This window comes from Grammomys surdaster, unplaced genomic scaffold (assembly GCF_004785775.1).
Source record: "Grammomys surdaster isolate TR1022 unplaced genomic scaffold, NIH_TR_1.0 273, whole genome shotgun sequence".
Taxonomy (NCBI): domain Eukaryota; kingdom Metazoa; phylum Chordata; class Mammalia; order Rodentia; family Muridae; genus Grammomys; species Grammomys surdaster.
In genome coordinates this window covers 365314-392621 of record NW_021604714.1, presented here as the reverse complement: position 1 = coordinate 392621, position 27308 = coordinate 365314, and the positions used below count along the sequence as shown (strand labels likewise).

Below are 27308 nucleotides of genomic sequence, written 5' to 3'. Positions count from 1 at the left end.
AGCATTGCCAGTCTAAGTTCATAACTCATTTACACACACACACACACACACACACACACACACACGAGAGAGAGAGAGAGAGAGAGAGAGAGAGAGAGAGAGAGAGAGAGGGAGGGAGGGAGGGAGGGAGGGAGGGAGAGAGGGAGAGAGGGAGAGAGGGAGAGGGAGAGAGAGAGAGAGAGAGAGAGAGAGAGAGAGGGAGAAGAGAGGGAGAGAGGGAGGAGAGAGGGAGAGAGACAGACACCCACTCACACACATAGACATACATACACATATGCACACATAGACACACACAGACACACACGCAGACACATATGCACACATACACACACATATACATACACACGCAGACACCTACTCACACACACAGACACAGACACACAATACATACACATATGTACACACAGGCACACACACACACCCCCACTCATACACACACACACACATACAGACACAGACACCCACTCACACACACAGACACACACACACAATACATACACATATGTACACACAGGCACATACACACATATCCACTCATACACACACACATACAGACACAGACACCCACTCACACATACAGACACAGACACACAATACATACACATATGCACACAGGCACACACACACCCACTCATACACACACACATACACACACACAGACACACAGACACACACACACAGATACCCACTCACACACACAAAGACATACACAGACACACACAGACACACATACACATACACAGATACATATACACACACATACAAATACATACACAGACCCACTCACACACACAGACATACACGCAGACACACACATATACACACACAGACATACACATACACACACACAGATACACAGACACTCACACACATAAATTAGAAAAGAATGTTTCCTTTCAGTTTTTTCAAATATCCTTACTGCTTCCGATATTCTTAGCTTATAAAGTTTAGATAGTCACCAGGACATGAGTTCAGATACTGGGGTAGGCATGGATAGCTTTCAAAGGAACCTAACATAACCCAGGATAATTGGTCCTGGTTTGTAGCATTTCAGCTTTCCATAGCATCAAATGCAGTCATTTGGTCCTGTAGAATCTTTTGACAGGAGTGCAGTCTTTCCTCTTTCTTTTTTTCCTTTCCCTTTACTCTTTCCCTTCTTTTCTTTCCCTGTTCTGGGAGCTTCAGCTCATACAGACTGTACAGAGAAAAGGAACAAAGGCATCGTTCCAAAGTTTAGTCTGTCCCTCTGGTCACCTGGTGAGTTTTGTCTCTGACATTCATATATGGATGCCTCCCTTCCTATCGTCTCCTGTATTTCCTTCTCATTTGCTTTTCTTTCTCACTCTGTGTCTTGAGGTTGCATATTGCCAAGGCCACTTGGAGTCCTCTCAAGGTTCTATCTAGGGTAGAGTTTCACTCAGAATGTTTCCCCCCCCCCCTCTCTCTCTCCCCCTCTCCTTCTCTCTCTCTCTGTGTTTATATATGTGTGTGTGATTATTTATAATGTATACATGTAGATTCTTTCCTGTAATATGAAGTACAGTTATACCCTTATAATTCAGAATGTAAATGTTCTATACCTCTGTCCCCTCAGAATTTTCTTAGTTATTTAAAACTTATATGTATGTATACTTAATGACAGTGAACTTAATTTTTGTTAGTGAATATGCATAGTTGACTTGGTTACTTTCTTGGTTTTGGAGGTCACTTGTTTTAATGTTAAAATTATGGGTTTTGCTCCTATAAAGGAATGAGAACTGTGTGTTTTGGGAGGCTTGATAATGGTCACAAATTTACTTAATCACTTTTATCTTCAGTCAGAAATAGAAGTCATGAACTCTTCAGCGGCTTTGATAAATTATACTTATCCTTTTAAGTGTGCTTATATCCTACAGTGATTAAATATCAAATATAAAAAGTATAATTAAAGTTATTTGTTTTGATTTCCTTCAGAAAAAAGAATATACCCGATCCTTGTCTATGTGTGGCCATGTTGGTTTTGAAAGTTTACCTGATCAGCTGGTGGATAGATCCATTGAGCAAGGCTTCTGTTTTAATATTCTCTGTGTGGGTGAGTGCCAGTGACTCTTTCTCTAGGGTTTCAGCATTTACGTTCCTGTGCTCGCTTCAGTCTCTGTAGAAGCAGGAGGGTGCTCGTATGAGCAGATTGACAGCTCTCTGGGGTTTATGAATTGTTTACATTTTAAGTTGCTTAACTTCAAACTTTTTTTTTTTAACTTTTAGAGGGCAGAGTAACCATGTATAGTCATTGTTTCTGTAGTGATTTAAGATGACCATTAGCCTAAATTCTTTCATAGGCCATGTAGCCATTCTAGAGTTTGCATATGTGATTCTCTGGACATGTGACTGTGTGCTTTGTTTCTCCTAGGGGAGACTGGCATTGGAAAATCAACGCTGATTAACACACTGTTCAACACTCACTTTGAAGAACTCGAGTCCTCACACTTCTGTCCGTGTGTTAGACTTAGAGCTCAGACCTACGAACTCCGGGAGAGCAATGTTCGCTTGAAACTGACCGTTGTGAATACAGTGGGCTTTGGTGACCAAATAAATAAAGAAGACAGGTATGTGGGTTCTGTTTGTTCGTGTTCTTCCTTGTAATAAGACCAGCTTTATTTCAGGGTGAAGACTTTGCCTTTTTCCTTTTGAGCTGTAATTTTATTTTCCACTGATATAATACATGACTATATTTCCCAGACATGATTTTTTCCTTTCTTGTTTAGGAACTAATCAGTATTTTCTTGTTATTGAGAAATTATAATTTTTCTTGATTTAATTTAGAATAAGCAAATCACAGCATTAAAATATATATTTATTAAAAATAGTTGTAACTATTTTCTGTTCTTTAGTATATTTTTAATGAATATTTTCACTAATATTTAGCCTTACCTTTTTGAGAAAGAGTGTTTAAGATATATAAGGGCAACATATATAGTGGTTATATATATTGTCTATGAGTTAATTTCCTCCTTCTATCAAATTCTCACCAAAATAGCCAGTTACATTATTAAACATTGTCAGAAACATATTTAGATTTTCATAATGATTTCAGTACACTTTGACCATACTCACCCTTCTCTCCCTAGCCTCCAGCAAGCCCTTATCACATTCCCTCCCAGATTCATGTCCCCTTCTTTGTGTGTGCGCGCGCATGCTCTCCTGTTAGTGCAGTAGTGTTGACTGTTGTGGTCTATGTGGACAGCTGTGGCTGTTGAGAGTTCATATGTGTGTTTCGGGAGTTTTGTCTGCCCGCTTTATGTTCCTGGCTGGTTGCATGCGCACACCTGCCCAGGAGCTATCTCGTATCTGTGACTAGAAAACACATACACACAAACACCAGTTATTCTCAAAATGCCTTGGCTAACTCAATAATTGGGCACTCCTAAATCTTCCCTTGCTGCCCCAGGCCCAGTCAGGGAAGTGGTCAGTGGCCACTTATCTAGAAACTCACACACCGGTTGGCTTTATCTCTTCCTTGCTACTGCGTCCTCTTCTCTCTCCCAGTCGCAGATTCTCCCTGCATCCTACTCATGAAACTGTCAGTGTCCCCACCCTGTGTTCAGCCACTGGCTACTAGCAACTTTATTGATAGATCAAAAACCAGTTGAGGGCAAGGACCTTAAGTGTCAGTAAACACAGATTGCAGATCAAAGCATGAGAACTACCCTCCAAGGTGCAGCCTCCCTGTTGTTTAGAAGATGCTGTTTCACAGCAGTGCTGGTCCTCTGGCTCCTGTCTCTCCACACCCTCCTTTGTGGGGTGTCTGGACCTTGAATTGTGTTATAGATGTCTCTTTTATGTTCTTGGCTAGGTCTACAGTATGAGTTTCCCCTAATTAAGCAGACCTTACATCCAGACAGACAGTCTCCTTAGGTTTAGAGCCAGATGGAAGCCACATGGCAGGCATTATTGGTGCGTTCCCTCCAATTCAGGCCCAGTAGGGAGCTGCACTCATAAGCTTCCTTGGTGAGTTCCCTTACTCTCCCACTCTGTGTCAGTAGCCAGTACCATTGCGCTATTAATGAGTCCTATTGTCTCTAACCCCCGCCCCATGAGCCTCAGAACCTGGCCCCTTCCTTCCCCAGCCTGGGACTTAAAAATAGTCACACACTACCACTAAGACCCCAGTGAACCTCCAGTAACCACTGAATTAGTATCACTCTAGTCTAAAAAAGCAATACCAAGTCTCCTAAAGACTGAGTTGTAGGTTCTTCCTATATGATCTGAAATTAACCAAGCATGGGTGACAGTTAAACCAAACTAAACTCCTAGTCACCATGGCTGGGCTAGAAACATATCTCATGAACAGTGAATGAACTGCAGATGTCCATGTCCCATTGCAGAAGTACAAGCAATATGAAAAAACAAGATAATACATACCTCTGTAAACTCACTAATCCAAGAGCAATGTTCTCCAGTGAAAACTGTCTAGACCAACATTTCTCAACCTGTGGGTAGCATTCCCTTTGGGAGGCAAATGACCCTTTCACAAGAGTTGCCTAAGGCTATTGGAAAAAACATGTTTACATTACAATTCATAACAGCAAAATTAGTTATGAAGTAGCAACAAAAATGATTTTATGTTTGGGTGTTACCACAACATGAGGGACTATATTAAAAGGTTGTAGCATTGGGAAGATCGAGAACCACTAGTCTAGATGAACCTGTATCAACATTTTTTTTTATGCTTACCATGCAACAAAACCTTTATTAACATTTTTTAACAGAGGTTCAGCTATTATTGAAACGTGTAATTTCTAAACTTAAATTGGGGCAAATGGCTAGAGTGCAGAGTAACGCCATCATTGCCCACTGGGAATACCGACTGAAGAATTAATAGCCACCCCTCAGACGGAGGACCAGGTGCAGGGTTGACTCTTTCTGGATGTTGTAATCAGAGAGGGTGCGGCCATCTTCCAGCTGCTTGCCGGCAAAGATGAGCCTCTGCTGGTCAGGGGGGATGCCCTCTTTATCCTGGATCTTGGCCTTCACGTTCTCGATGGTGTCACTGGGCTCCACCTCCAGGGTGATGGTCTTGCCGGTCAGGGTCTTCATGAAGATCTGCATTTTGACCTGTTAATGAATGCAATGAAAGCACAAACCGCCCAGCGCGTCGAAACACCCTCACGGAAGGACCACCGAACCGGACAAAGCCTCTCGTCACTCCTGTATCAACATTTTTAATAATGAGATTCTAGCCTGTGTTTTCTTACGTCATTTCTTGTCCATTTTTCTTCAGTAGTGTTATAGAGGTTAATTGCAGATTCTGGACTTGCAGATTTTGGACTTCAGAGAAAGGGAGGAATATTTTGGTATAACTTTTAATTCTTTTCCAACTGGATTTGGTCCTTGAGCAATAGTTTGTTGTATGCTGCTCCATTTTTCTGTGTTAGTGTGTTAGTGGAATAAAAAGAAAAGCTCATAAGAGATCATTTGTTCTGGAGTGACTGTGGAAGAGATTCAGGTCACCACAAATACTGTGTTCCAGCATGCTTACAGGTTGGCAGCATCTGTATAGCAACAGAGTGGAGAAGCCGTGACACAGGTGACGCAAGTGGGCAAAACTGTCACATGCCTCAGATAGTGTCTAGTGATGTTCTTGCCTTTGGTTTGCTAGAGGCTAGGAATATCTTTGTACATTTTAAAGGGATTTACCTAACACAAGGATATTGGATCACACACAGAGGTGGACAGTAGCTATATAGAAGAGTATAAGGTACCCCAACTCCAAATATTTCTATAAATAGAGATCTTCACAGTCACCGAAGTTACAGTCACCCGGCTGTATAGAATATAGTATAGGTATGATGTTTGCTGGGTGTCACTTTTCATAAGTGTTTTTAAAATTTCTTAGATTTATTTTATCTTGTGCATATGAGTGTTTTGCCTGCGTGTATTTATGGGTACCATGTGCATACCTGGTACCTGCAGAGGTCCGAAAAGAGCATTGGATCTACTGGACATGTAGTTGCAGACAGTTATGAGCCACCATGTGGGTGCTGGGAATTGAACACGGGTCTTCTCCAAGAGCAACAACTGCTCATAGCTGTTTCCTGTCGGTAGTGGGAGAATACACTATTCTGTGTTATAAAACAGGTCCAGTCTCCAAGGACTAGAATTACCAGACAATTATAAAAGATTCAATTCTATCTATGTTTATACAGTTAACTTTCACTGCTCTCCTGTAGGGTTATGAAGATGTCCATGAGTGTCCAGAGCCTGGACAGCCAAGTGGGTTAGGAAAGGAACTAACTGTTCTGAACTATTAAAATATCTTCATGATTAATATGTGTTTTTCTACAGGAACTTTTATTCTTTAAATCTTCATAATGTTTGACTTGCTGTTTAGGGGCCTGGCTTATGTAATGAATTTGCTTGAAAGTAGAAAGGTAGCAGGGCTAGGGAGATAGCCCTGTTAGTAAAGTGCTTAAGTGTGATGCCCTGAGTCTTCTCTCCAGAACCGTCAGGGGCAGGGGGGTGGGGGGAACCCACAGTGGCACATACTTGTTTGTAATTCCAGTGGTGGGCAGTTGGAGACAAGATCCTTGGGGCTTGCTGGCCAGCCAGCCTAGCAGAATCTACAAGACCCAGGCCAATGAGTCTTTCAGCAATAAACAAGGCAGCTGGCTCCCGAGGTTCCATATATAGGGGCACACCTGTGTACCTGCACATAAGAACACTTAAGATAAGTTGCATAAGTAATGGTTTAGCATATCAAAATGAAGTGGAACATTGACACACATTGAGCCGAGATTAAGCACACTGATGTGACTTGTGTTTCCAAGGATGAATAGGCTGCAATGGCCAGAGGGAATATGAGGGTTATCTGAGCAAGAAATGTAGCACAAGTTATAATTGGCCTGTTTATAAGTAACTGAAAATACAACCATGCCAGCATTATTAGTTAGATATTTTCAGCCGATACTAACCTTTCCTTTTTTGTGGGTTAAGCTCTTCATACCTATAGATGTACTGAAAACAAAAACCAGGCACTTTGACTTAATTATTTTAGTTGGTACCTTTTCCTTTTCTTAACCAACTAAACAATATGGCATGTATCACTTTAATAATTGTATGTTAAATTTGTAATTGCTTTGGGAAGTTGTAAAAAGCCTTAAAAGAACTGAACCCAGTACATAATGTATGTAGAAATGAATCTTTGTGAACTTGATACATTTCTGACTAGATTATCCTGATGTTTTGACAGAATTACAGCCGTGCGTATATTATATGTTAGCACTGTAACTACCTGTTTGCTTGGTATAGATACTAACTGATATTACTGGGAGATATGGACCTTATACTTGAGAATTGTACAAGTTCCTTACTAAGATGGCATGGATATGTTGTATTAAATATTTAAATACTTACTTTTTTCAGCTATCAGCCGATCGTTGACTACATAGACGATCAGTTTGAGGCCTATCTCCAGGAAGAACTGAAGATCAAGCGCGCTCTTTTTAACTACCACGACTCCCGTATCCATGTGTGCCTCTACTTCATTGCTCCGACAGGCCATTCGCTAAGGACGCTTGACCTCCTAACCATGAAGAGCCTGGACAATAAGGTGGAGTAGAGCAGCAACCAACTTCTCAAACTTTAGTTCACTTGAAGTATTAAAGTGTCTTTATGATAATATGCACATACTTCGTAGCTCTTGTTCTATATAGCTTTAAAACATTTTTTTTTTCTGGAGAAATTCAATCTGGAAAATGAGATACAAATACTAAACAAGTTATCTTTTTAGTGGTTATACGTGTTATAATTGTCCTGTGATTTTATTTCAAACATGAACTAGAGGAATAACTTAATTGTTAAAGATTATAAAGTATAATAATAATATTTCATTTTGGTACAATATATTTTTGTTTGGACTATACCAAGAAAATCTGTTCCTCAACTTTTGAAGCAAGTAGCTATTTATACATTTTGGAGGTTATAAAATAGTTTACAAATTAACTCACTGAAGATTATTATGTTTATTTAAAAGTTGAAAAAGACTAGATACTCTCCTAATCCCAAAGAATTCTGTTCATGTACAAACTTGTGCTTTTTAAAGGAGTAAAATCAAAACAAATTTTATATTATAGAGAAGAATATGATACAGCATTATAAAGATCACATAATTTGTTATCAGTGGGGGATTATTTTAAATATTGGTTGTATCCCTTATTAGCAGTTTAATTTGTGGCAAATTATACAGTATCAAAGACTTTGAAACCAAATGTTTTCTGGTGACAGTTAAAGTTTGTCAGCCCTAGTCATGTGATGTTTGGGTCTACCCTATTCTATTTTGTTCAAGTGATGGGGCAAATTCTATATTGGGCCTCCATCTCAATCCTGCCTTCAGCTTTTTGTAACAAATGAGGTAATGAATTTCTTGCCAGTTTGAAAAGAAAACTTAGGAGGAGCTCCAATGACTTGGTTTTGCACTTGGATACATAGTGTTATTTATGTAGTTACTTAGTTTGTCATTGTAGTGGTTTTAGTAGGGCAGCTGCTATTCGGTAGGCCTTTGGCAGGCTTCAGGAAACTTAATTTCTATGAGAGAGAGATGAAGGTGACCTCTGGTCTCTCAGTTTCCCAGGTCGTCTCTCTTGTACCTGAAAGCCAAACACTTGTCTGCCGGATGTAGAAAGTTACTGTTGTCCATTCGGATGGTGACAAATGACCATCTTTGGCAGTATTCACTTTCTTTCCTCTGAGAACCATGCACACTTGATGCTTAATATATTTATGCAGTTTGAAAACAATTGCAATGTGAACATTTTGACATAAGTTATCGAATATATGGATTCTTGAAACCAAGTACTTGGCACCCAAACTTTTATGTACTTTGAAACCTACTTACAGTTGTTTTCTGCCATCCACTTCATGGATAGTTGGCAAAATAATTATCTCTTTGGAAGTGTCTGGAAGGCTAGTAATCACAGAGGCATATACTGAGTCGGTGCAGAATTAGAAAAGAGAAAAACATTTAAAAAACGAATCCTTTCCGTTTTTAGAAAATTGCACGGTGATCTTTTCTTTTTCACATGTTCATTAGCCTGAGGGCATGGGTTCAAAATAAAAAAAAAAAACATGATAATTAAACTCAGTTTGTAGAGATCGACCTTGTGTTGGGGACATTAATCTTATGCAGGACTATGTTTGTAAGTTAGTATTCATGACCCCACATTTCTTCCCCTCTAGCAGTCATAGGTCTGGAGCATGTGGGGACACCAGTCCTTTGCATCAGAGCATTTTTGTTATTTCTGGCAGTTTCTATCCAGTTCTGTAAGCACCTTCTCTGACGAGCAGACCTGATGGAGGCAAGTCAAAGGGGAGAGTCAAGAAGAGCAGTATCACCTGGTCTCTTAGTTTTCTGAGTTTGCTTAGAGTTTATGTTCTACTCACCTTTTGTGGAGTTGAAAAATTTGAGGGGGAAAGAAGGTAATGAGATTCTAAATCTAAGTGCAAATGAAGATTTAATTTTACAAGAGCTCTTTTAGAAATTATTATAACTAGCATCCATAGAATGGGTGTATGAGAATTTGTATATGCATGTACTAAATGACAACTAGTAATGTTTTGGTTAGAGAGAGCCAGACCTTGTTTGGGGTAGGTAGTAAAATATGTGGGCTACTATCTATGTTCCTTATGGCGACTCCTTTCATCTCTTGTAACATGAAAGCAGAATAAATGAATAGATGTGGTGGTACTCCAGTCTACCTTCATTTATAAAAACCAGGCAGCAACCTGGATTATAATTTGCCAACTCCTGATCTGAGAAATTTATTGTTAGAGATTTTTTTAAAATATGCAAAAACTATGACTACAGGATTTAAAAAAAAAAGAAAAGAATCTTCCATGATGATATTGTGGATTTTCTTTCTTAATAGGTGAACATTATACCACTTATTGCCAAGGCAGATACAGTTTCTAAGAGTGAATTACAGAAGTTTAAGATGAAGCTCATGAGTGAACTGGTCATCAACGGTGTGCAGATATATCAGTTTCCCACAGATGACGACACAACGGCCAAGATCAACGGAGCAATGAATGTGAGCCCCCTGGATGCTAAGTCTTGACTGTTTGTAAACTAGAGCTGAGCGGAGTTTTGATCAGCGTGGTTGCAACAGTAGACCTGCTCATCCGATGCTTTGCTTCCAGAGCCTTTAGTTATTATTGTGGACATAGACAGTGGGAGCTTGCAGAAATAACTTACTAGTTCTCAGTCCTGTGCCCATATGAATAGCAAGATAAAATCTCACCACAGGCTTTGAACCAACTGACATCATCAAAGGAATGGTGTTTCTAGTACAGTAGTACTTTGAAAGAGGTACAGTCATATGTTTTTAGTGGTTTTTGTCCCACTTAATTAGTTATTGATCTCTTATGGTACCTGATTTCTGAACATTTGCAGGTGTAAAAAGCATTCTATGTATGGGACTGTGCACAGCCTTTAGGCATCTACTGGGTTCTTGGAATGTACCACTCACAAATAAAGAGAGACCAGTGAGCTATATTTTCACTTGTGTTTTTCAGAAAGACTTCAAATAAGGTGAAATGTCAAAAAGTCCAGTAGGATAAACTTTTATTGTTGCTGACAAATAGATACTGAATACTTTCATCTTAGCTTTGCTTCCTCTTGCTTTCCCTGAATTGAGTAAGTCAGTCATTGTAAGCTGGGGTTTATCTTCAGCTGAACCATATTTCACTGCCTTAGAAGAGATTCCTTCCTGTCCCATTGTAAAACATGAAAGGACCATGCAGCCTTCCTTGGAATACTTTAGAATTTGACTTTTTAAGAACTCTTTATTTTTTTGACATTATTTATATGTATTTGAACACATGTATGCCATGGTATCTGGTATGCTGTGGAAATCAGGGAAACCATGAACATCTTTTGGGACATGGTTTTGTTCTTTCACTACATGGGTTTCTGAAACAGATCTCAGGTCATCAAGCTGGGCACAGGAGCTTTAACACTGAGCTATCCTGCTGGCTCTGATCTTCATTTCCAAATGGATACATATTTCATATTTCTTATTTCTTCTGATAATGTTTATATTTAGTTCATATTTCTTCTGATAATGTTTTTAGTTTGTTCCTTTGAGGCAGTGTTCCACTTTATAGTTCAGGATGTCCTAGAATTCATTATGTAGCCCAAGCTGGCCTCAAACTATCATCAGACTTCTCAGTGCAAAAATTGAAGTATGAGCAATCATTTTGGGCTTCTGACAACATTTCCTTATTCATTTGAGGACTCTGAGGATAGCCTCTGTGCATGCTAAGTATATCCCAGATGACTCAGCTAGAGCTGCAGACCCTGTGACAATTTCAGTCAGTGAACGACACTAGATCATCTGTTAGTGATACTCAGTGACATTGTATCAGGCTTACTTCTACACAGCGGACTTTTGTGACAGACTGGAAACAGCTACCCTTCTACCTAACTCACAAGGAGGTATCTTTCAGTGAAGACCCAACATACATCCATAGCAAATTCATTTCAGCGTCTGAGTCCGATGAGCTCTGAAGTGTATTCACTGAAGTGAATGTTTCATTTAAGCAGTGAATGTATGAATGTACACTGAGGGTGAATACATACGTGCACATTACTGTGAAGCTTTCATCGACAACACTGTGCACAGTGCCTTCTCATCACCTGCCAGATTACAGCCAAGGTCAAAGTAGGCTTCTCATCATTCAGGTCTTGTCCTCCAATGCCAACCAAGGAGGTTTAGCTGGATTCTTCTTAATTCAACTGCATAGCTGCAGTTTTCTAAACAAAGAGATGGTTGACGTGGGGATTAACACCAAGAGAGTCGTCCAGTTACAAAGGTTCTTTCTTCATGAGTTTCTCTTTGAAACCTGACATGTTAATATCTATCTGTGGATATATGTTAATAATGACATGTTAATATCTATCTGTGGATAGATATCTATCTATCTATCCCCTTCCTTCTGTCCTTTCCGTGCAATTTGATTGAGCAGATGGAAATAGGCTTTGGAATCCTTCAATCCTGTTTAATTCAATGGCAGCAAACAAGCCAGTCTTAATAATCTGCCCAAGCAGTCCCAAGCCCAGATGGGGTTTCCCTGCACACAGATCTTCTGCACCAGTGTTCACAACATGATATCCAATAGCAGAAGCAGAGTTCAGTGCTAGTTCAAGTTTTCCTGAATGATGAATGGTGTAAGCTTCATATTGATTGCTCTCTCATCAATTGTATCAGGAACTGACAGGATGATAGTTTTGCAGAGCACAATTCCATTGCCAACTGCTTTGAACAGGTCATCAGTATTTGGGCTCATAGGTATGGTGTGTCTGTAATCGTTATCATTTTCCAAAGCTTTGTTTACCCAGTTAATGAAAGTATATTTTTCTTCCTCTGAGTAAGAATGTTGGGTTCCTTCACTGGACAACTCTGAAGTTCCTCCCAGAACATGAATCCCTTTTTTCCTGTTGATGACTTTGCAGAAGGTTTTAGCAATATCACTGCTATTGACCTTTTGGAAAATGGTTTTCACAGGCACCAGCGGGGAGCGATTTTGGAGCTGGCTCTGCACACATTGTCCACTGCTAGCAGGGGGGGATATGATGGCCCGTGTGCCTCGGGGGCGCGCAGGCGTGAGGTTGTCCATGTCTCCTGTCTGGAGCACATGTCTCAGGGAGGCGGTGATTACCGCAATGGAGCAGAAGCGGGGCGCAGAAAGCTTGGTTGTGTTTGTATCACACCGCGCCCAGTAGACGCAGCAGGGATCGTACTCGGGCGGGAATGAACTCAGCCAGATTTCAGCGAGCATGGGCACAAAGCCCTCGAATCTCTGTTCTGGTCCCCAAACGCCACGGGTAGGGGGGAGCGCAGCAGGACAGAGACTGGGGGGGGTGTGGGGGGCACATGGTTGTGCTTGGAGAAGCCAGCACGCCATATTGGCCTCCGTTCTGGGGGGTCTATGGACGCCTGCAGAATGGAGGCAGGGAACCCACAGGGTGCGCTGAGGAAACAGGAGAGTCTAGACGCCATGCCCTGTTGGAAGTACTTACTTGTTTGGTGTTAGCGGCCCATTCATTCTTGAATTCCGTGGGTGTCTATGCCTCATGTTGGTGGCGCCAGCTGTGGTTTAAAACTCGCCCGGCGCGAGGGGCAGGTCGCACCTGCGCCGTGGTCGCAGCTGAGGCAGTCCTCAGAGCCCTTAAGAACTCTTGAAGCTGATGTTGACTCTCATTGTCCCTTACAGTGTCACCTGTACAAATGAAATGCTTGCTTAATTTAATGTATCTAAGATGACTAAGCTGTTTATTTTTCTCCAAGTTTCATGTTTTTTAAGTGCTTTGCTGTCTTTTGAAGGGTTGTGGGTTTGAGGCTCATGCTTTATATGACAGTTACCTCCTGGAGACTCTTAACTTGTCTGCAGAATTTGGCTAGTAGTCTGCATAAGGGCTGACTTAGGTGAGGATTAAATGATGTACCCTTGGATGTGGTACCTAGTGCCTAGCAACAGCATCCCATTACTGTTGTTCTTGATTTATCATATGCCACTGTACTACATACATTCCTATGTCAAAAGTTCTGATAAAAGAAACTGAAGCTTATTTTGGTTGTGGTTTGTGATTATAGCCCAGCATGGTGTGTGAGTCCTGGCAGCAGGAATGGATAGCAGCTAGCTGGTCACAGTGTGTCCACTGTCAGGAAACACAGAGGAATGTAGATGCCAGTCCAGTCTATCCTTTATGTATGGGTTCCTGGTCCATGGATGGTGCTGCCCATGTTCTTGATGGACCCTCCCTGCTCAGTTTAACCTTTCTAAGACACACTCAGGTGGTTCTAAATCTATGCTTATTCTAGATGTAGTTGTGTTGACAGTGAAGATTAGCCATCGCAACCATGAAAATACAAAACTCTAAATTTCTTAAGTCCTGATAATGTAAGTGAAGTGATCTTTATTCTCTGCCTTTAAATTGCCTTTATATCTAATTTTATTCGCATGCTCATTAGTAATTTATCAGAAGACAGTTAAGAAGCCTTTATTCAGATGCTAACTATTAAACATCTGTTTTTACATTCATCTTCTCCTGTTTCAGGGCTCGACATGAGATTTATGTCCTCCTAGTCCTCAGCCGAGCTGCTGCCTGTTACTGAGTCTCTCCCTATGCTAGCTCTTCTTCCTTTGTTGGTTCTCAATCCTAGCCCAGCATGGACTGTGCCTCCCCTGTCTCAGTAATCTCTTGTTCCTCCCGACTTCTATAGCATTTACTACACTAGTATCATTCTTAAACTTTGTGCATCATTTTATATTAATAGTGATATACTAAAAGCAGATACTGTATTATTTTATATATTATATAATGTGTATAGTTTCTAAAACATCTTTGTTTTTAAGGAGAAAATGTTCATGACAGTGTCACATGTATCAAAATTCTTCTTCTCCTTTTCTTTCTTATTTCAACTCCAAATATCACTGTGCCTTCTATGTGAGAGATACCCAGTAGATACTTGTCTTTGTAGTGTCCAAAAGTGACTCTTACAGATTGCTTAGTACATATCCCAAACTTAGTAGAACTGCTCTCTAATTAGTCTCCATTATTTTCATCACTGATATTATAGTCACTTATATTGCGGTATAAAAAGGTGAGATTGATGTTTGATTCCTTTCCAGGGCCATTTGCCGTTTGCTGTTGTTGGAAGTATGGATGAGATAAAAGTTGGAAATAAGATGGTCAAGGGTCGCCAGTATCCTTGGGGTATTGTACAAGGTAAGTAAGATAAATTATGACAGAAAATAAATGTGTTGCCTGGTAATCCCAAAATTAGAATTAGACCAATTGTTTGAGGTGACAATTATTTAGATTGTAGATAGTAAACAGAGGAATTAGCTGTATACTGCTTTGTCCAAAGTCTGTGGACAGAGCTTTTCCATCTCCCTGTGTCATACCATGTCTCCTCTACTGGTTACCTTCAGAAGGTGAGATGCGTAGACATGGACTTACATCAGAAGGTGCTGCTTCTTTGATGCTGGAGATCCAGCCAGTGTGCTTGAGTATGCTAGAGAATGGAGATCCAGCCAGTGTGCTTGAGCATGCTAGAGAATGGAGATCCAGCCAGTGAGCTTGAGCATGCTAGAGAATGGAGATCCAGCCAGTGTGCTTGAGTATGCTAGAGAATGGAGATCCAGCCAGTGTGCTTGAGCATGCTAGAGACTGCTCTGTGCAACTCCATCCCTAGTCCTTGATTAGAACTGGAATCTAAAGTAGTGGTTAAACATGATAAACATCAGGGCAAACTTGCACGATAAAGTAACATCTTGTCTCAAAAAGTTAAAACAAAAAGGTGGAGTGACCTGTGTTCAGTGTTAAGAGTGCTAGCATGTATCAATCAGGTCCTGATCAGGGAATCAACAGTTAAACATGAAGTGGTCTTGCTTTTGTAGCCGAGCTGGCCTGGAAATTATGAACTCTACGTCTGAGTACTGGGATTATATGCATATATACCACCCTGCCCAGCTGATATAATATTTTTCAATGAATCTGAAATAATGAGAAAACTTTTAATTAAAACTGTAAAGTAAACTGGGTATGGTATACCTCTAGTCCTAGCTCCTTGGGGAGCCAAAGCCAGAGGATTTTAAGCTGGATGCCAATCTGTGCAATACAGTGAAGCTTGACTCAGATACATACATACATACATACATACATACATACATACAAACATACAAAAATAAATTGTTAAAATTTCATTTAAAATACTTGGTCACTGTAATATATTTATTTATACTCCTCTGGTAATCACAAACATAGAATGACCATACAATTGTCTTTATTAATTTTGAATATACAAATTCATAAATGTAATGTAGAAAAAGATTTGGTCATTGTAGATCTGAACAGAATTCACTACTTGAGAGTGAAACAAGCTTACTTAAGTACTATGTAAAATGTCTCATGGTTATAGTTGGTAAGTTAACAGTGGGAGTAAATAACTCGAGCATATAGAAATGAAAAATATGTCTTTGCTATTTCCTGTTTGTCCATTAGCTACTGTATTTGAAGCAGACCTCTCAGTCTGTTAGCTAGTATTACCTGTTATTCAAAGTGTATAATGTAAGCATTTCTTCCTTGGTTACATGTATATAATAGTAGCCACTGATCAGAAGTGACATCTTGCTGTTTGTTATTTCACTGTGCTTTCCTTTACCTTTCATTCGACAAGCACTGATTGTATGCCAGGAATTAAAGCTAGCATTGTGCTTTTCTTATTTTCTCTGGCTAGTGGAAAATGAAAATCACTGTGACTTTGTAAAGCTGCGGGAAATGCTTATTTGCACAAACATGGAGGACCTGCGGGAGCAGACGCATATGAGGCACTATGAGCTGTACAGGCGCTGCAAATTGCAGGAGATGGGCTTTGTAGACATGGGCCCAGAGAACAAGCCCCTCAGGTAAGGGAGGCTTTTGGAAGAAGGCAGGAGCAGAGAAAGTTAGAAAGTTAGGATTACCCTTTCTTAAGCTTTATAGTGATGAGAATATATTTTTAGAAATCTAAGTATGAAATTGATTTATTTGACTTCTCCAATCAACTGATATCTCTTTGCTTCTGAAGATTATGCCTGACTGTAAAGGAGCTAAGAAAAAAACAGTCCTTCTATACAGCTACTTGGGAAACTGTTCCATGAAGCTTGCAAGTTCAAGGTCTGCCTGAACTGTACAACCTTTTCAGGGCCAACTTGGGCAATATAGTAACATCTTGTCTCAAAAGTAAAAAAGAGGTGGGGTGGGGAGGAGTGGCAGCAGCTGGTGTTCAGTGTTGAGAGCATCAGCATGGATGAGGTCCTGAACTGGGGAAAGAAGTAATTAGAATGTGCACCTTTAGTATATGAATAACTGAAGGACACACTTCAGTTTTTGTTTGCATCTTGGGTTTTTTTTTTTTTGTTTTTTGTTTTTTTTGTGGGGAGGGGTGCCTAGAAGCAGTTAAAAGTATAATTATTCCACAAGTCAGATTATCCAAGTCTTCATCAGTTGCCCTTTATCTGAAGGAACATTTAGGGAAACAGAAGCTTAGCCAAGTATGTAATGTCTTTTCCTTGTAAAGAATCTCAGTTCAAATGATTTCTTATAGTTGGAAGAATTTTAGCCCTAAAGACCTTGATAAAGGACTAGACCATTTAATGTTACTCTGAATTTCTTTGGTAACTTTATATGGTGCTAAATGATATCTCTGAATTTTTTAAATGAATACATACATACATACATTCAAACATACATACATACATACATACATACAGACAGACAGACAGACATAAAATCCTAATTCCTTATGTACTTAATCAAATCTGTTTTGCTAAGGCACTCTAGAACAGTTTTGATGTGTAAAGCATTTAGTCTTTAGGTTCAATACTATTTTGAACTTTTATGAGACTGGGAATTCCTTTTTAACTCCACTGTTGGATTTGTTAGTTACCCTGGCTGTTAACAAGTATCACAGAGAAAACACAACAGGGAGGAACTAGAGAGTGTCTAATTGTTTAGACTGCAGTTGACCTTGTGGAAGACTTAATCATAGACAAAATTCAATTTTAAATTTCATTAGTGGTTTAAAAATTAAGAGTTTTATGTGTTTAACCCCTCCCCACCAAATTAATACTATATACCAATAATTCTGATAAGCTGATGATTTTCTGATCATACTACATTTTTACTGAAGAGTAACCATTTCATGTTGGCATCCCTGGTGTTTCCCAGAGGTTTTGCCTCATTTCTTCCAAGTCTCAGGGACAATTCAGAGGTCCCTGTCTGCACAGAGGAGGCGGAGATTCCAAGTCAAAGCAAACAGGACAGCTAGAAAGTGTCTCCAAGAGAGATCCGGGTTGCCTGGTGGACTCATCATGAGTCACCTGTAGATGACTAAGACATGCAGGGTCAGAACTCACAGGGATGGAGCCTAGCAATCTACATTTTAAAATGTCCGGTCAGCCAGTAGTTATTGTTCATCTGCCATCCATCTGCTCAGTATGCTAGCTACGGGTATGTATGCAAATGAGTCAGACAGACATAACCTTGCCTAAGGGCAGGAATACAAAGAGGATGTTTTGTTGTGTGAGCCAGAGAGGATGCGGTGGGGCAGACAGAGGTTGACCTGGAGAGACTAGCTAAGAGGCCAGCCATAGGAAGATGGAGGCTTAGACAACAATGATAACATACTGAGGATGTTCAACTCTGAGGAGTCATTCAAAGATTGAATTGGATATGGGATGACATGAAAAGATGAATCAAAAAGTACGTAGTCACCTAAGAAACAATTCAAATGGTGGTCACTGACGTAAGCAAGGTGAGATAGGGAAAGAATGTTGGGATTATGATCAGAAAACTCTGAAAACATCAAATTTAAACAGCTCCTTAAACAGTCAGGATGAGTGTATAAGAGGAATGTAAAACTGAGATGGTTCGGTAGTAAATATTGAACAATACGTGGTAGAACAGTAAGTACTTTCAGAGCAGCTGCTGTGTTCACCTGTGTGCTGTAGTGGTGGTGGTACCAGAGTTTGAATAAATCAAAACCCCACATGTGTGCTGAATGTGCCCACCACCCACTCGGCTACACCTTCCACCCAAGTATCTACTCTTCGTAAGGCTCTGGGCTAAGTGCTGGTAGTTTTGTATAATTCCAGCTGTCTTGGAGTTAACCAGCTTGTAAACAAGGGATGCCCAAATTAAATCTTCTGTGGCAGAATAAATTATAATTGTGCCGAGTGCACTAAAGGAAAGGTAGACACTATGAGACGGAAGAGGTGTCTTCGTTAAATTGGACAATTAGAAGACGTGCCCTTGGGATAGTAGTACATTCTGAGCGATAATAAACGAGAAGACCTAGAACAAAGCCCAGGAGGAGGGGACATCACTGGAGGGTTTTGGCAGAGGACACAGAGGAAGAAGGGGACTCCAGTATGAGGACAGCTTCTATCCTTCCCAGGCTGCTCCACTTAACAACATGGGAATTTTTTAAAACTACACTCTGGATTTCTTAGGCCAAGCTGAGGCAAACTATTTCTGGTAGTACTTCGTTATTTTGTGAGTTTTGATAAGGTTTATAAAAGGTTCATTGTAGCCTAATACATAGAAAGCCTCATTGTTCCTAGTTTCTTGAACTTTTTGTTTTGTGAGGACTCTTTCCCATTTTGTTCTTCTTAATTTGGTTGGCATGTAAAACCTGAATTAAATCAACCAAGCAACTAAAAGAAGTGCTACATGGACCTGTGAGGGCACTCCTCATTTCTTCATTGCCAGATGTTCACTTTGTTTTTTTGTCTTCTCTTATTTAAAATGGTTGTACTGAGTCATAGTAGATATCTTAATACACCACAGTAATCCTATTCTTGTCATGAGATCTAAGCATAGAGCATTATACAAAGCTGGCATGTATCTGTAGATGTACATATGTACTTTTTTTGAGACTATGTCTCACTGTGTAGCCTGGCTGGCTGGTCTGGAACTCATTGTGTAGACCATCTGGCCTTGAACTCACAAAGATCAGCCTGCCTCTGCCCACTGAGTATTGGGATTTTTAAGGTGTCCCACCACATCGGACCTTAATTTTTTATATTAAGTTATATCCATTTTACCTTCATAAAAATTTAACTCCCCAAGATTAATGATTTCTGAATGTTTCCACAGTTAATTTCTATGAATTCTTCATACAAAATCCCTGTCACTGAAGTGCTAGGTCTGTAGTTCTTGGTTTTGTGGTGGATAACTCAGGCAAGTACTGTACCCCATGCAGTACAGACTGACTTGTAGCTTGCTGCTTAGTCCTGGCTGGTCTTAAATGCATAATTCTCCTCCTGTCTCCTAGGTACTTGGAGTATAGATTATGTGCCACATCTGTATTGGACTATAGGACTTATAGTTTTGAAGGGAAGATTTATATAGTACTGTAGAATTGCTTAACTGTCTGCTGTAGTTACACTGAAATTTTATCTTTGGAACTGTAAAGAAATGCATGTGCATTGAATCGCCTTAGAAGTTTATCATGTTTATTTGAACTGTACAAGGAACAAGAACATCTGTGAAAAGGATTGCAGACTTGATAACATTGAGAATTAAGGATTGGTCTTTTCCCTTTTTGCTTCAAGGTAGTCAGATCTACAGTAATGTAAAATAATGGCATTATGTACTCGTGACAAACTAACTGGATCCGAGAGGGGCGCAGCATAGCAGGGACTTCTGACGTTCATTTGGTACTTGTCTTAGTTCACAGTACTAACTGCACACACCGGGTTCTTCAGATCTGTTGAGCGCCTCATTCACCTTAGAATGATACAGCAGACCTCTGCAGTTAGAACTGGCTCCATAAGTAAATATATATCCTAGGAAGTCAGTATGATAGGAAGGAAGCATGTAGGAGCAGGACATCTCTGCCTTCTGCTAAATCTAGTTGAGGCAGTCAGATCCAGCATGGTTGCCTGTGGGTTTTAAAGGAAGTCTGCTCTGGTTCACAGCCCAGCTTCTAACTTCCCAGCTGCATTAGTTAGATTCCCTAAGGCCTTGCTCACGCCCCTGGACATGAGACTGCCAGTATTTGTTGGTGAGGTTTGCTGCAGACATGAGAACCTGCAGCATTGGGAGCAGGTGCTGCTGGTGACAGTCTCTAAAGTCTAGGCCTTTCTGTTCACCACGCGTATTGATTTTCTTCCTGGGTGTATGTACAGATAAAGACACAAAACATTATTTTAACTGTCAATTGATAAAAAGCTGAGTCATTATTTATTACTTATATGTTTTGGTATAAAAGATGTATCAATTCTACCTGCAAAATAATAGAATGAAGTTTCTGAGGCTTGTCAAAATAGCTAATATTTTTAGAAGCTTCTTTAAAATGAGACACAAACAAAACAACCAAAAAGCCTAATGCTATGAATGTTGGCTCCTGGGTATTTGAGGCAGTTGTCTAGTACTTAGGGTATTTTGAACAATGATGTGTTTTGTTCTTAATGAGAATGTGCTTACAAATGTTTAGGATATGATCTTAGAAAACCTGATGTGCATAACTTAACTCTCAGTCATGATAGCTATCATGCAACACTTCTTACTGTTTTTCTTCAGTTTATCAAATATTGATAAAAATTCTTAATTAAAAATATGAATTTTAAAATCCAGGTATATTAATGTCTTTTTAAACACAATAGAAGTTTCTTACTGACATAAGAGGAAAGTGAATTTGTATTCTCTGTTGAATCTTGGGATATTCACACAGTAAGCTGATGAGGAAGAGCTTGCCATTTCTGATATATTGGAAGGGTTATTGTCGTAGTTCTGGAATGTTACGAGTAGGTAAAGAGAGCTATTCATAGAATCCAGGACAGTCTCTGCTTGGCTAAAGTTGTTGCTACTCACGAGAAGTGTCCTTCTCTAAAGACAGCATTAATTAGAAATTAGGGTCTAAATAGCTTTGCTGTGTAGACAGGTAACAAAGATGACCAAGGATCCTATACCTATTTTCAGTATCTAAATCTATTAAAGAAAGAGAGGAGACAGGATATCAATGCTTTGGGGATACTTTGGGAGGACCAGTACAATGAGGAGAAGGAAAAGCCTTTGAAGAGGAAGTCACATTTGCACTTGGTCTCCAGAGATAGAGGAAAAGCCGAGCAGAATGGTCAGAGACATCAGAAACTGAAGAAAACTCAAAAGGGAAGGAATGTTCTAAGGACAGTGAGATATTTGGTTTGGCAGGAACTGTTGAAGTAAATATTTAAAATTGGCCACTGGTCAAACCAACTATCTAAGCTGTGGCGGCTCTGCCTAGCTCAGCTGCCATGTTTCTCGGCAATGGCCAGCCAGAAACACTAGCCCTGCCACCCACGAGACGTCAGTGAGGGAGATGGCTCTGCCAGTCTTCCACACTGTCTCAACAAGGCTGGGCATTGCCCAGACCATCCCACCATCCACGAGAGCCCAGTAGGAAAATGAGACTCTAATGCTTAAATTATCCAAAAGCTTATATATTTTGTAATGATCAGTAACAAGATGCCCATACAATCAGAAGTGTAACCCAATACCCAACCTAGATATTCCAACTACCTTTGACTGCTACAGACACGTGAACATCCGCCTCCATGTTCCCCTCTCTCTCATTCCTCTCTTCTAGCTCCTCCTCTTCCTTCTCCTCCTGTCCTCCTTACTCCTCCTCTTCCTCTCCTTACTCCTCCCACCTTAGCTCCTCCTACATGGAACCTAAAGGGACTTGATTGTCTGTTGAGGAATTAATCTGGAAAAGAAGTAGAGCAGGTTGCACTTTCCTGCCTGTTTAAAAGAGGGTGTGATTTTATTCCACAGGTGGTGCAGTCATAACTCAGAGGACGGTAAGGAGCTTTGTGGTTTGGGCGGAAAGTCTAGTAACCAGAAGAACACAGTGAGCAATGAACTAGAAGCCCAGAGATCATTCAGGAAAATATTGCAGTGGTGAAGGCAGAACACGTCAGGGGCACATTGGTTATGATAGCTGTGGCAATGGAAAGAGGACCAGATTTGGGTGATGTCAGCTTCACAAATAGAGCTAACCTGCCTTGGTGCTCAAAGATAAGCAGAGGGCATAAGTCATGTGGCTTCATTACTTTAGCATGTGGTTGGATTGATGCCGTTTAACAAAGATTGAAAAAGGAGCACGTTTGGTATAAAATGAGAGTACCTGTGAAGGACTCTGTCACCTTAGTTTGCTGTATTAGCTGCAGCACTGAAAGCCTTTCATCCGCTGCTGCAGGCAGTAGCATGTTTGGGGTCCTCAGAAATGATGGTACATGATAAAATCAGCCTAGTGTGAGGCACATACAGGCTTGCAAAACTGTTACCCTGTCTTTTTAACATGAGAATAACACAAACAACTCTCTTAGTCTTCAAGAGACTTATGAAGCTAAAAGACATGAATTCTATGGTGAACGTCAGAGGAAGGAAGAGCAGATGAAGCAGATGTTTGTGCAGCGAGTGAAGGAGAAAGAGGCCATACTGAAAGAGGCCGAGAGAGAGGTGAGTGTGGCTGGATTGGATGTCACTGGTTCTGATTTGGGATGGTCTATACAATTGGAAGATTAACCTTAAGATTGTCCTCGCCCTTTGAAAACTATAGCACATAGTTTTTAAATACAGACTTTGAAGAAATTATAACATGAAATCCAATTAAACCTTTTTGTCTTTGGAGCAAACATTCTTACATTAGAAACAGCAAAGACTTGTAACTACTAGGTTAGTAAGATGTATTCTAATACTATAACCAGAAACATTTCAGCTGTGGCTTAAGTGTTTTTGTTGTTAAAATTTCTTCAGTAGTGGAGACAAAGCAGTCTCTGTCCCTTCTTCCAAGATTCCAACAACAAACTGAGGCACAGTTTTGCCAGCATTCACTTTGGGGAACTAGTAAGTTTATTGGGCTTACTTACAGAGTATAAGTGAGGGGTTGCTTAGAGATTTGGGGGCGCTTTTCCCCAAACTGGCCATACCTGGAAAGTCTTAACCAGCAGGGATGAAGGCGTCCCTGGTAGCATAGTTGGACCCCTGGCTCTTCTCCATGGGCAGAGTTTCCAGTGTATAGAAATAGCTGGATACTTAGGGGAGAATCTGGTGCCCTCCTCAGAACCTCTTTACAGGGATGTCAACTATCAAGCAGCCCAGCTGGGGTTATCTTTGCAAGGGGCTGCAGTTGAACTCCGTAAGATGGTGGATGTTTGGCTCAGAGGACAGTCACTCATGGCAGTTGTTGTTTCCAGTAATTGGGTTTTCTTTTTTCACCATAAAATAGGCAACTGTGAAAGCTGTGAAGTGGCTTTCCTTACATTTGCATCAGACCTACTCAATGGAGTCAGTCACCCTTGCAAAAGAAAATACTAGTAAATTCCCTGTGAGCTTTTCCTCCCCATTCTTCAGGCAGTGATTTCAGTTTTGAGTTAGTTCCTGTTCTTCTATGTGTGTCAATGTCCTGTGCAGATGTGTACACATACATGTAAGTAGGTTAGAGGTCACCTTTCCGTGCTGTCCACCTTGTTTTTTGTTGATTTGCTTGCTTGCTTTGGGATAGGATCACTCACTGGTCAGAGCTTGGTAACTGCTGAACTCCTGTCTCCACTCCTGACTGCTGGGATTACTTAGCACAGATCACCACATCCGAGCTTTTAGCAGGGGCTCTAGGCATTGACTCAGGTCTTCATGTGTTCACAGCAGACACTATACTGATTGTGGTATCTGCAGCCTGTTGTGAATGAATTGTTAGTAACGAACACATTGATGTGTTTCCACGGTGTTAGCATTTGCTGAATAGAAGTCAGCTGACATAACTTTCACTGGCTACACTGCCAAGTACTCCCAATTTCCCTTGATATATGGCTATTGGCAGTCATAGGCTCTTTATTCCATCATTCCAAATAGGATATTTATTCCAATCTCAATTACTAGTAGTAACTCTCAGATCATGTATTACAGTGCATACAGTAATGTGTATAGGTGGGAGAATATTCGTAGGCTAGAGAAGGGCTACAAAAAGATACCACAGGTTCAACGATAGATTCCTGGAGGTGGTCACTCCAGGTGATTAGATAAGACGTTAGAGAACACCGAAGCAGAGCCTAGGTGTCACAGGACCCATAAGGATAGGCACCTGACCTGTTTTACAGGGTCCAAGTGAGTATGTTGAACTCTTTGTCGTTCTACGGTGTTTGATACAGTTTTAGATATATTTCTTTTTGGTTTTGTTTTGTACTATGACTCATGTGTTCTCAGTCTACTTTGATAATTTGTAGTTTGTTTTGATTACTTTTTGTTTCTATGATAAAATAATACAATCAAGGCAGTTATATAAAAAAGAGTTTCTTTGGGGTCATGCTTTCAGAGTGGACCTTCATAATGGCAGGGGATGCATGGTAGCAGATGGCTGGAGTGGAAGCTAAGTGATCATATCCTTAGTGCAAGCACAAAACAGAATGAACTGAAGTTGGGTGAAGCTATAAACTGTAGAAATCCTCACCTAGTGACATACTTCCTCCGGCAAGGCTGCACTTCCTAAAAGTTCCAACCTTTCCCAAAGAGCACCACCAACTGGTGACCAGATGTTTAAATATGTCTATGGGGACATTTCTCATTCAGACCACCACAGGTCATGAATACATGCACGGATGAGTTATTAGGCTAGGCCTCATTGATACTGGCTGATATTTTTGTTCAGAGGACACCTCCAGAGGAGTTCCAGATTTTTGTACTGCCAAACAAGAAGTTAGCAGGGCATTTGCAGCAGAAGAGGTAGTCCATATCCGGGAGTACTGGTGGGCGCTGGTAGAACTGCTTTCTTGTTTCTGGTTATACTTTCCTGGTGTGTGTTCATGGCCATGTAGGTAGCCAGAATTTAACCTTTTTTACTGCTTAAGTCAGTCAAGACTCTGAGAGTTAGTCTTAGGAACTTAAGGTGAGCCCCTTGGCTTTTGTAATTTTTCCTCTACCTGTTGATCATAAGAATGGGTCAGGGTCTTGCTGTCCATGTCTCACTCCCCAACAATTCCCTCTTTGCAGGGTGTGACTGGTTAGAGTCCAGTCTCTAAGTTCTTCTTGTCCTCTTTGATCAAGAAGACAGGGACTTATCAGAGTATTTGGGCTCTTTTAGAGGGGTCCCTTTGCCCCCTAAGTCTTGACTGACCTTAAGAGGGCGAGAGCCAAAATACTGGTTGTACTTTCAACCCTATCATCCACATTGGTTTAGGCCTCCATGCTATGGTTTTTGAGAGCCCAGAGGATGTTTCATTCCTCTTACAGAGTAGATGATAGATTGTAATTTAACTTGTGTGTAACAGACAAAATTTAGACAAAAGCAGATTTTTAGTGAACATAGCAGAGAATATAGTAATATTGATTAAATATAATTTGTTAAGTCAGTTTTTGTGTTACCAAGAGTCCATCAATATCCTAAAAGCATCCCTTTGATTAAAGTGGAACTTTTATATCAGTTTTGATTCTACCTTAGGAATTTTCCTAACCTTTAATCATTACACATACTCCATCTTTAGGCTTCATCTTTGACAAACCTTTACTACTTACATCCCTTTTTGTTTCTCTCTCTCGTGTTTATTGGTTCCTTCTTATGTCCATTAACGTCATAAAGAAAGAACTAAAGGAAAACTTTTACCAGATTATATTCATGGAATAATGTGATCTAAGGTTACCTGTCCTCAAAAGTATAGTTCTGTCTGTTGTAAATCCTGGGTGATGGCTGCCACTGGGGTCTTGTAAAGGCTCAATTCAAAATCCCACGGAAAATAAATATACACACAACCTGGCCTCATTATAACATAGAAACCATTAGACAGTTTTAAGTTTGAAAATGTCAGAAGGTGGCTCTTCAAAACCAAGCATCTCCTCTCTGGTAGCTTTTCTTTATGTCTGGGTAAGAAGAACAATCAACTGTTTTTTATCTCTGATCGATACCTACTCCAATTCACAATGCAGTGGCCAGTGATAGCTCACCTGTCAAGTTGGTTTTGAGGCCAGATGGTACGTATATTTATTCTTCATGAGAGTTTGAATTGATGTCAAGCTTGCACATGTTAAAACAGACTGGGCACACGACCAAGCCCTCAGAAGTGGGGTCCAGTTTATAGCTTTCTTAGAAGTTGAACTTGTCTATTAGAAGAAAGCCTGGTCATAAGGAACTTTGCTTTTTCTTTTCATCTGCAGAGTGGAGCGAGCTGTAGTATGCTGTTAGAATTAAGATGCCGTTCAGAGGCCAGGTTTCTCTGTTTCCTAGTTTTTAAAAGTATCTAGGGCAGACTCACCCTGGTTTCTTTGATGCATCCTGTGAGGTGTCTAAAAACAAGGTGCTCCTGGTTCCCATATATAAGGGAAGGAAAGTGAATCAGTGAGGCAGGCAGCATTCAGGATGAGGTGTTCCTTCTACAATGGATGGTTGAGCATGCGTCCTATGCAGTCTACCTCACAGAGGCATCCTCAGGGTTCCATCTTTATGGTCCAGCTCTGCTCTTGGTCACCCCCACACCCCAGGAAGTCCGTGAGGCTTGTTTGCGTTGACCCAGCTGGAGTCAACCATTATCACCTGTTGTTGTTTACTACCTTAATTTTGGGGCCCTGTCTCATCGACCCCTACCAACTCTCTTTACTTTGGGGATTCTAGGTTAGGCCCATGAGACCGTGAGGGCTCTTCCCATTCAAACCACCACAAGGTTCGTGACATAGACTGAGTGTTGACGCTTGCTTTCCAGTAATTTACCAGTATGATTTTCAAACCTCTTCTCTTTCTCTTCCCTTCTCTTCCCTT

General features: G+C 40.5%; 2 protein-coding genes across 4 annotated transcripts in view; one reads left to right on the top strand and one right to left on the bottom strand.

Annotated features, from left to right (window-relative positions):
- Window positions 1–27308, top strand: part of Septin10 (septin 10) — a 77549-nt gene that overhangs the window by 18739 nt on the left and 31502 nt on the right. For all 3 annotated transcript variants that reach the window (XM_028776826.1, XM_028776825.1, XM_028776828.1), the window contains exons 2-8: window positions 1954–2071; window positions 2390–2585; window positions 7402–7588; window positions 9903–10064; window positions 14668–14764; window positions 16278–16446; window positions 22894–23026. In XM_028776826.1, the coding sequence (XP_028632659.1) occupies window positions 1954–2071; window positions 2390–2585; window positions 7402–7588; window positions 9903–10064; window positions 14668–14764; window positions 16278–16446; window positions 22894–23026 (1062 nt within the window). The remainder of the gene's footprint in view (window positions 1–1953; window positions 2072–2389; window positions 2586–7401; window positions 7589–9902; window positions 10065–14667; window positions 14765–16277; window positions 16447–22893; window positions 23027–27308) is intronic.
- Window positions 4710–5107, bottom strand: LOC114628866 (ubiquitin-like). The gene has a single exon (XM_028776829.1). The coding sequence runs from the start codon at window positions 5086–5088 to the stop codon at window positions 4855–4857; it is 234 nt and encodes a 77-aa protein (XP_028632662.1). The 5' UTR covers window positions 5089–5107; the 3' UTR covers window positions 4710–4854.